The following is an 11,145-nucleotide window of genomic DNA, read 5'->3' as shown; positions in this document are numbered from 1 at the left end:
CATATTAATGAATGACACCACCCCACCCCCCGCCCTTACCAACGAGATTACAACCACCATGCTAGAAAAGTCAAACCTACCTCCAAGTCTACCATGATATAAGAAATTTGATGTTTGCAGGATTTTAGTTTTCAGTGGCATCAAGTCACAAGCCAAAACCAAGTTCAATTGGTGACAAAGAAGTTCCTCTTCATGAGGTTGGCAATCCCATCAGAGACACACATCACGATGAATCCCTCTAGACACAGTACCATACGAGATACACAACATTCTAAAGACCACTTCTGATGTTCGTATACCATTGGAAGAAATTCATGATGATGATGATGATTGCCTCATCCCTTCCCTACAAACTAAGAAGAGACATGGATCAAAATGGCTAAAGAGAAAGGAGTCAACACCTTCAACAAAAATAGGATGGGAAAAGAAAGCGACAAATCCTGATGGTAAATCCGTCAACACAAGTACTGAGAGCTTAAGCCTTAAAAATCTTGTTTCCTCTAAGAAGCCACAAAATACAATGGACCTTGGGCCAAGACTACTATTAGATTCAAGGTAATTAATTTGACTACTGATTGGGTGTTTTCTATAATAGATGTCACAATAGCATCCGAATAGATTTTGAAGGAGGACGTTGAAGAACTACAATAGGAGATGAGTAGAGTATTGATGCTTGTTTGGTTAAGGCACCCTCAACTACAAGAAAGAAAAAATCCTACAAGCAGATGAAGAGCATAGATGGTGAACAATGCAAGGAGAATGCAAGCCTATAGCTTGAAGAAATTCTAGAATGATGATAGGATATAGTCAGAGATGTATACGAGAGGCTTGCTACTATAGTAGGACTGCCAAGACAAGTTGTAAGTACATCATTACCAAGAAATAAATAAGTTCATTGCACCTCTTGATGACATTATGGGACTATGTATCACCTCTTCAAGTAGGATTACCTTGAATGTATTTTTAATCAAGAGAGACTTACAAACATTCCTACAAGACATGTGGGAGAAAAGGGGTTAAATGCAACAAATATCCAATGATCCATGATTTAATTAAGAAATTTATAACATATAAGTCTCCATCATGTAAATTACAGTGTCTCCATGCTTTGAATTACATTTTTCCCACCTACTCTTCTTGATTCGGCTCTTCTACACATCGAGCCTTTTCCTTTTTGAAGATGAGGCTTATCTTTTTCATCCTGTATTTGTGAGAATCTTAGTAAACTCACCTTTTTGAATCTAATCAGTTTATGTATACCAAAGTCAGCCAGTATCCTCGGTTCATCCTAGGATCATTGATCCTTGCATATGCCGTGTATGCTAAGTAGTATATGCTCTTGAAAAAGTGTATTTCAAGGGACTGGTCAAAAATGGAAAAGTATAAACTAGTTTTCCAAAAGAATATCTTTCTCTAAATTTTCCCTCATGGGATAACCCCCAAGATATTCAAACAGTGTCTTGAGTGCAAACATAAGAAAACCTGCATTGTTCTTTGAAAACTTCATGTAGAATATAATCACCTCTAAATATTTCATCCACTTGATGAAATGTCTTGATGAGGAGTCCTTCCCATGCCGCGAAGACAGTAGCCCTTACCACATTTGATTAAATCATTTTCATACATGACCAGCTGAAACACAATGACAAATATTGAGTACAATAGCAATAATATATGAGCAATGTTGGAGTGAACGTCACTACAATGTTTATAATCACATAGACACCCTTTGTTTTTTGTCAGAAATAAGTAATTCATCAGTCCATAGGTCTATTGTATAGCTAGTATTTTCGATACCTTCAACATTCAAAGATTCCACCACTTCTCCTATATGAGATATGCTCATCCTTTGCGGGATAGCATGGACCTCCATCATTATGGATTCCCTTTGCAAAGCCACTCATTAGGCACAGAAGAAGTTGCAAATGCAATTTCTTTTCTACTTGGAGTCATCACACACATGGAGAGAGAGTTGAGCTTACTTGCATGTTTTCACCACAAGCGACAAGAGTAACCACCACAAATGAGTGTGCACTGTGGCTCTTCTCCCAAAAGAGAATCTACCGACCAACAAGTCAAATCTTCATGATTATGATCACCTTTAAGGCCTCCTCCGTCCTTCATAGCATTCCATCTCAATAGCCTATTCAACACGGTTCGAACAAACCACCTAAATAGATTGGTCCTCCTGTCACTGAATTTCGGATTTCCAATATTCGCGACATGCTCAACAGGCTGGCCGCTGCTTTTGCTGCTTAGACAGCGAAAAGGGACGAGAAGGAAATCAATTGCACTTCCATGTATTGTTGGGCTGAGTGATAGATATCGTTGAAGCCGTGCACCTTTCTAGCTTGGTTTGAGATCTCAATTTGTAGTTGTAGGCCGATGCACCGGCTTAGCCTTCAGTCTCTTGTGCTAAACGCTTCTGCTATCGATATGTAATCAAAGCGAATGCACCCCAAGTGCAAAGCAATAAAAGCTAAAAGCCAACCATCGACTTCTCTCTGCCGAGGTCAGGTTTAAGCTGCGAAGGTCTGCTATGTTAACGGATATCCATCAAATTCCCACAACGACATATCCCATTGCAGGTCCCCTACTTCGAGTGCGCAATTTATACGCAGCACCTGCACCACGTAGAGTGTACCGGTATCTGATTGATCAGGAAAGTACCAATATCATCCATAACTTCGATGCAAAGACGGACGCTTCAACCATCACTGTGTTGAGCTCCTCACATTACAAATGTTGCATCACCCCGCGGGCCGCATCCCACAGCACTGTCGCGAGATGAGGAGCCCGATTGCAGTCACTTCGTTGAGACCAAGGCGGGAGGGGGACCGGCAAGAACCTGACACGAAAGGGTGATGGAAGCTGCCGAATCGGGGCAACGAAAAGGGCCCTCATTTTTGGAAGCTCACAGTTGGAAGGGTGCGTGAAAGGCTTCCAAGTGGAGGCCTAGGCGTGCAAGCCGCCATGGCTACAGCCACTCAAACTTTCAAATATGTGTAGCGTGTAATATTCAATGGAAAGTCAATGAAGTTATAACTTTTCCAAGGACTTGGATCTAATAAAAATCCCCGTGCACGCCCGCAGATGTTTGTTGCCTGCTTTTGTCTACCGGAAGTAGCATCTCACAGAAACTTGGCTGCCAGCAGCGCAACTGCATTAATGGACGAATTACATCCAAAATTGCGTGGATGCAGCATCCTTGCAATTGAATCCATAGTTACCTCTTCAAAATGACGTCGCCAAATCGAATCCAATATAGTTTACACATCGCTTTACCGATCATATCCAGGAACTTGAATTGAAGCAATAGTTAACAGGCCATAGCTAACAACGATAGAGCTTCCATGCAATTGAATTCATGGTTACCTCTTCAAGATGACGTCGCTGCATCATCACGATCTATCCACGAGCTTGAATTGAATCAAATCGCTCACAATCCCAGATAGCTAACGATCCAAAATTACGACGCTTGAAAAGTTATATTATTATCAGTAGCTAAAGATCCAACAACATTTATGGATACTGCCTGTAAATTTCTCACCCGATTGGATAACCCACTGCCCAGTTAATTTTGGAAACGGAGCTTTTCGTTAGTTTCTTGCACGTGGCCTCGTTGACGTCAAGAGGTCGTTGCACTTAACGTTAGTTCAGAGTGGATAAGGCCTCGTCGCAATTTCAAACGTTGACGAGCTGTGTTCAAATGAGGTCGGTTGCAACATTATCTTGTGTATAACGTGAGTATATGTATCTTATGTATGATAAGGTTGCCTTCCATTCTCCAAACACAAGACTTGGATTTGAACATAAAGGAAGGAAGATAACCTAGGTGTATCCTAGACATGGACCTTACTATTATTATTACGTTACTATTATTGCTCCCTTAGCCATGGGATAATTATTATTTCTCTAATATCTTATTGAAGCTCTTAGACTCTTAAGAACTATTGATATCCATAATGGTAGTAAACCAAGGACATATGTTAGCGTCGTGAAGTAAAGATACAACCCTCAAACTTGTCTCTTTGTGATTGTCACAAAACAAAAATCTATCTGGCCCATCAAAGTCACAACTTCCTTGCTATGCCCCAGCAATACTACTATTATCATTCTACATTTGTTCATGACATATGGGATGTTCTACTTTTTTTTTCTCTCAGACTTCGGAGTTAAAGGCAGCTACAAGGATCCTTCAGGATACTCCTATGTTACACCTATTGGCTGTCTTTTTTCTCTTATTTTTGTATTAATGTACTCTTTTTTTCTCTCGCAAAAAAAAGGAGGTGGAGTGATAATTTAGGAGGTGGGGAAAAGCTGGAGGAGCCAATATATGTAAACCTCTAGCTAAATGATTAAAAAACACACTTTTTGTTACACAAAATGTGTAACAAGATGAATTAAAACTTATTGTATCCAAGATGCGTATACACTTTTTGTATACAAAATGTATCACCCTTATTTCTATTAAAACTGTGATTTGACAAGATGAATGCTCATAAATCATTCATAAGGCCTCCCTAAGATGTGCAGCGTGGAAAAGAGGGCGGAAAGCTGAGAGAGAGAGAGAGAGAGAGAGAGAGGGGGGGGGGGGGATTATGTCTAAGTTAGACCGTAGTTGCATGGAGTTGCATTGGAATGTGTTCAAATATAGAATTAAGTATTGGAGAAAATGTTTTTGGAAATTAAACTTCGTAATTTCACTTTAGAGAGAGAGAGAGAAGATGTGCACAAAGAGCATGAAGAGCACGTGCATGTGCGCATGAGAGGGGGAGAGAGAGAGAGAGAGAGAGAGAGAGAGAGAGAGAGAGAGAGAGAGAGTAAAGAGAGAGAGAGAGAAAAGAGAGAGGAGAGAGAGAGGGGGGAAGAAGAGAGAGACAAGAGCCAGAAGATAGATAGATAGATAGAGAGAGAGAGAGAGAGAGAGAGAGAGAGAGAGAGAGAGAGAGAGAGAGAGAGAGAGAGTGCACAAGATAAAGAGAGAGAGAGAGAGAGAGAGAGAGGAGAGAGAGAGGGGGGAAGAAGAGAGAGACAAGAGCCAGAAGATAGATAGATAGAGAGAGAGAGAGAGAGAGAGAGAGAGAGAGAGAGAGAGAGAGGGAGGGAGGGAGGGAGGGAGGGAGGGAGGGAGAGAGAGAGAGAGGGAGGGAGGGAGGGAGGGGGAGAGAGAGAGAGAGAGAGAGAGAGAGAGAGAGAGAGAGAGAGAGAGAGTGCACAAGATAAAGAGAGAGAGAGAGAGAGAGAGAGAGAGAGAGAGAGAGAGGAGAGAGAGGGGGGAAGAAGAGAGAGACAAGAGCCAGAAGATAGATAGAGAGAGAGAGAGAGAGAGAGAGAGAGAGAGAGAGAGAGAGGGAGGGAGGGAGGGAGGGAGAGAGAGAGAGAGAGAGAGAGAGAGAGAGAGAGAGGGGGGGGGCACGCAAAGAGCATGCGAGAGAGAGAGAGAGAGAGCCTCTGCATGGCTGCCACATGTCATAGGAAGCGTCGAGTGCGCGAGGTCCCAATCCCTTGTCTCCTAGCCACACAAGCCTCCCCAATCCCAAAAAGAACCGGTTAGGATATGGGGAGGGTCTCCAATGCCCTTCTTATATTCTAGGATCTCCATGATCATCCCATGCTTATGGGATTTCTTTTTTGTCACCTGTGCGTCTTTTAGCCCTCTAATATTTCACACATATTTTTCACTAAGGTTCCACCATGAAGGGGTTAGGACCATATCTTTCCAACACCCCCCATGGGCCTAATCCACAGAGAGAGAGAGAGAGAGAGAGAGAGTATATGATATACATATTCTATAATATTATATTGCCTTATATATTAAATATAATATATTACATCTACAGAGTATAGTATATATTTAATATGATATATTGTATTATATTACATATTATATATTGTATTGTACAATATATCATAGTATATAAGATATTATATATATTATATAATATATATGAGGAGAGGGAAGGTGAGGAGGGGATAATGAGCTGGAGTGCCGATGAGGGGAGAAACTGTTGCGAGGGGGTGAAGGTCATGAAGAGAGAGAGACTAGAGGCAACGTGGTAGGTATCATGAAGTAATGAGGGGAATTTAGACAGAGGTAGAGAGCAAAGGGTGTAGAGAGATCTAGGAAGAGAGGAGAGTAAGTAGAGAGGGAAGGACAAAACAAATGAGGTTAGAGGTGGTGATGAGAATGCTTGAGATAATAGTTCATTTTAGTTTAACATGTGAGGAACCAAAGATTAGGTATGAGTCCTAGCTTTAGTGGGTGAACAAGTTGAATAGGATTCATGAGGCCTACTTGGGCAAATTGAAAGTTGAGAGAGAGAGAGAGAGAGAGAGTAAGAAGAAGCAAAAGAGGGAGAGAGAGAGAGAGATTCAAGCGCTGTGTGTGTGAGAGAGAGAGAGATAAAGAATAGCAACAAGAGAGAAAGGAGGATAAAAAAGTGGAAATCGAATTTCGCTTCTTAACGCACGAACCATTAGGAGACGGATCAAAATACTCGTAGTTATCGATTGAATGCATGGGAACGACGACTATATTTGATCCCGTTCAAATAGCGAATGGTTTTTCATTCCGTGGGAATGCCCTGAGCTAATAGTTAAAGCCGCGGTGCTAGAATTAAGGCCCTTTTTAAGCTTCAAAGTTGGAAGGAATTGGTCAAAGGACTACATGAGGCTGCCATTTGGCCTTTCCTCCTCAAACAACATCATCATGCAAATGCACCACAAACGCACGCTTTTCTTTCACGTCATCTAGATTCTACATCCCACCACGCACAGCAGATGGATTCAAATTGACTCAGCGACGGCAATTCTGCGCGCTTTATTTTACCTTCCTGGTTTGTTAGCCATCTCTCGCTTGACAGTATTTAATTTGAGGCAGTTGAATCATATTCTCTCACCTCTGATGACGACGGCTTCATCAATCATCTTTGGATTTCTGTACGCAAACGACTCTTGAAAATCAGCCCACTTTTGCATCGTGTTGTGTTTCGATGCTTTCGATGATATTGTAGGGCAGCAGAGAATGATGTACCCGAAGCAACGTTAAGATGATTGCAACACAGAATGAATTTGTGATCGTCCATCACGATTCACCTGCACTTTGGATGCTTGGGATGCAAATAATTGGGTGCCTGTTACGCAACGCTTCGATTTCATCACACAAATCATTTGTATACTGTAGATCGCACCTTCGTCAGCGGAAGACCTTCGCCTACTGGAGGAATTAACACTAGCTTCTCAGCTTCTGTATATAATTCCTCCATCACCATAGCTTCTTGACCCAGGTCATGCTGTGTTGTTCTACTCTGTTAGATCACCATGGCAACCCTGCTCTCCATGGCTTATCATCTTCGAAGTGATTCCCCTGAGGCCTCTACATCAGCTTCGTCCTTCGGCACTTCTCCTTCTTCCTCCAACCTCCTCAAGTCTCTCATCAGCCTCACCGAAACTCTTCCTTCCGTCTCCGACCACCCCCGACTCCTTTGCCAGCGCCAAAACGCCGCAACCGCCATTCGCAGAATCAAGATCCTTTCCTTGCTGTTTCAGGATCTCAACGACACCTCGGGTGCGCCGCTGTTGCCATCTGCAGTCCTATGTTTCCGTGAACTCAGCACGACGATTGAGAAGGTGAAGCTCTTGTTTGACAAATGCGCAGGGCACAGCTACATGTGGCAGGTGTTGGAGCACGAACGTATCTCGCACCAATTCCACGAGCTGAGCCAGGACATGGCTAACGCCCTTGACATTCTTCCTCTGCGACTCTTAGACGTATCCGAAGAAGTGCGCGAACAGGTGGAGCTTGTGTACCTGCATCTGAGAAGGGCCACGCCTCTCCTGGACGCAACAGTCGAAAGCCTTCGGCTGGAGTTACTGTTCTGCCTCAAGTGCGTCGAGCAGCAGATGGATCTTGACGTAGCAAAAATACACAAGATCTTCGAAACGCTGCATCTGAACGATAGGGAGGATTGCCACCGAGAAATCCAACTGCTGGAAGATGAAATTAACCATCAGGCAGGCACTGGAGGAATTACGGTGGTATCAACCCTCAACAGTCTGATCTATTTTGTGCGATATTGTCACCGCTTGTTGTTCAGTGTTGAGATCGACGATTCGCCAAGGGGCTCCTGCTCTTCCAATCCAGAAGAGCTCTCCACAAGCGGATCTGATCTGATATATTCAGGTACCTTGCTTGCCCCCGACGAGTTCAGGTGCCCCATTTCTCTAGACCTTATGCTCGATCCCGTAGTGGTAGCAACGGGGCACACTTACGATCGCACATCCATCGCGAAGTGGCTTGAATCAGGTCATTGCACTTGTCCCAAAAGCGGGCAGAAACTTCTGCACGTGAGCCTGATTCCAAACTACGCCCTCCGCAGTATGATCCGCCAGTGGTGTGATCAGCACAACATCCCGTTCGATAAGGGTGATGATTTTACCAAGGAGATAGCAGAAGATCACATTTCAGCTCGCCAGGCTGCATTGGAAGCTACTAAACAAACTGCAGCTTATCTTGTGGGAAAACTCGCAACAGGGTCAGCCGAGGTTCAGCGACAAGTTGCTTACGAGTTACGGCTCCTTGCCAAGTGCGCGATGGAGAACAGGATTTGCATTGCCGAGGCGGGCGCGATTCCTTTTTTGGTGCCGCTTCTCTCATCCCAGGATCAACGAACTCAGGAGAACGCAGTCACCGCTCTTTTGAATCTCTCCATATGCGAGAACAACAAGAGTTTGATCGTGGCATCAGGGGCACTAGACGCCGTAGTGGACGTAGTGAGGGCCGGAGGCAGCATGGAGGCAAGAGAAAACGCTGCTGCAACACTCTTCTCTCTCTCGGTGGTGAACGAGTACAAGGTAGCGATAGGAAGCAAGCCTCATGCGATTCCAGCACTGGTGAACCTGATGCGCGAGGGCAGCTCGAGGGGAAAGAAAGACGCAGCGACAGCACTGTTCAATCTATCGGTGTACACAGGAAACAAAGCGAAGGTGATAGCATCAGGGGCGATTCCGTTGCTGGTAGATCTCTTGACAGACGAGAGGGCAGGGATAACGGACGATTCATTGGCGGTGCTCGCAGTGCTGGCTGGCGAGGTGGAAGGGGTAGCTGCGATCAGAGCGACCAAAGCTATTCCGGTTCTGGTGGATCTTCTGAGGTTGGGATCGACGAGGGGGAAGGAGAATGCTATTGCTGTGCTGCTAGCTCTTTGCAGAAATGGAGGGGACGCTATGATCAAATCTGTGTTCCAACATCCCACAGCCTTGCCATCGCTGCACGGCATTGCAGCTGGGGGTTCATCTCGAGCTAAGCGCAAAGCAGCTTCCCTCCTCAAACTCATCAACAAACTTTCTAACATCCACTGATTATGAAACTGCTCGAACAGCAGCGGCATCAGCAACACAAATCAAGTACAATCTTATCTTCCACTCTCCTCATTTTGCCACTAACGACTGCAACTCTCTTCAAGGTGCTGTAACTTTCTGCATCAATTTATTTATTGGCTATACTATCCTTATATACTAATATCATGCCAACAATGTAAACGAAGTATGTATGTAAGATGAGAACTCATACAGCTCCTGCTCCTCAAGACTCACGAGCTTGTTGCAATGTTGTTGATCTAGTTTCCTGGGTTCAATGTCTTTTCTTAAGTTCTGGCGGTTAATAACGAACACATTGTCTGTTAGGTATGATTTCGAAAATTCGCCAACCCATGAACGTGTTTTAATGCGGTCTTGAGTCTTGTGTGTTCTTTGATCGATTATGATCACGCCTTTACCCTCAAAACCTGTTTTCATACTTAAAGTCACTCCACAAACATCAGATCTGCAAAAGTCACTCCACAAACATCAGATCTGCAACTGCTCGACTTTAAAATTTTCGTCTGCTGTAACTGTTGCCTGCCGAGTCTGGACCATTCTTCCATTCCTCAAACTTATGAGTGGTGCCCCTTTTCACCAGTGGAGCTCTGCACGAACAATCTCCAAACTTCCCCTACCGCTGGCTGGTGCTCAAGTCTTAGTGTGACCCTGCACTGATCATGAGTCATGACCCACTCGGAGTCTTATATTTCTGTCTTCTAAGTTCTCTCATCGATTTTTTACTCACCATGCGAACAACATGAGAGCCCTTACACCATCTATGCATGGTTTTTACGCTTTTGAATTATCGAGAGGTAGAATTTTCATGATGTCACCTTGGGCTTCAAGCAAGAAATTTCTCCCATTGGTGTTGGTGTTGGTGTTGGATGTGAATTTAATTAAGGTGTCAAGCTTGTAGAAGCATCCTATTGGCTACAAGAGCATTTAATGCATAGAGAACCTGCTTTTCCAAGAGAGCCTCTCCTCTTAAGTACTCGGCTCTCTTACTTCCCCCTTTTTCGTGAACCACTCTGCTTGATTTGCAAAGTAGGGGCCATGTGTGACCATGCTGTGAGAGGGCCTTTAATGCATGTTTAACGTGGAACTAAGGTCTTTTAATGGAAGGAACTAATGGCCACTTTGAAGCCTTTTTCCTTGGCTACTAGGGCTAGAATGGAGGGTAGATTGGCCTCAGAATTTTATATGACAGCTCTTATTTAAATTGAGCACACTTCAGTTAATGAAGTTTCAGCGTGGTGAGCTAAGGGCCAAGGGGCTCGAGGCAAGTCCCACATGCCTAAGCCCATCAAGGTCATGGCATCTTCTCTTCTCTCTTGTTATTTATGGAGTAGGCAGTCCACACTTGAGGTGGCACCAATTACCTAAGATGAGTTCTCCATGAGATGTCTAGTGGATGTAAGTGCCTCACACAGAAAAAGCCAATTGTCAAAATAAAAGAAGTTGGGGATGGTTAGAGGTGAAACTCTATGTTCGAGTTTGCATGTGACCATGCACTATCGAACCTTTGCTCGTGTGACACCATGCAAGCTTGTGGATTAATAGAAGTGTTATAGTAATAACCTAGTAATAATTGATGAAGTACATGTTATACATGGAGAGAATGGACTGTGTGCCTAAATTTGTCGAGAATGCAACATTGTGAGAAATAAGAAAATTAGCACATCCCAAGGATAGAACACACTGGAAAACATGGTTAAGGAGATTGAGACATGTGGTTTAAGGAAAGCTCAGCTTCCCTAAACTTTTTCTAGGTTGGTTATGTAA

At 43.8% G+C, this 11,145-nt stretch overlaps 1 protein-coding gene across 1 annotated transcript; it reads left to right on the top strand.

Annotated features, from left to right (window-relative positions):
• Positions 1-7,323: 7,323 nt before the first annotated feature.
• LOC147884599 (U-box domain-containing protein 1-like) lies at positions 7,324-9,363 on the top strand. Its single transcript, XM_087398030.1, has one exon. The coding sequence runs from the start codon at positions 7,324-7,326 to the stop codon at positions 9,361-9,363; it is 2,040 nt and encodes a 679-aa protein (XP_087254156.1).
• Positions 9,364-11,145: the final 1,782 nt, after the last annotated feature.

This window comes from Dipteris shenzhenensis, chromosome 26, assembly GCF_047967505.1.
Source record: "Dipteris shenzhenensis isolate YYH24624 ecotype China chromosome 26, Dip_SZ_1.0, whole genome shotgun sequence".
In the NCBI taxonomy this organism is placed as follows: domain Eukaryota; kingdom Viridiplantae; phylum Streptophyta; class Polypodiopsida; order Gleicheniales; family Dipteridaceae; genus Dipteris; species Dipteris shenzhenensis.
This window is presented reverse-complemented; position numbering and strand designations above follow the sequence as displayed.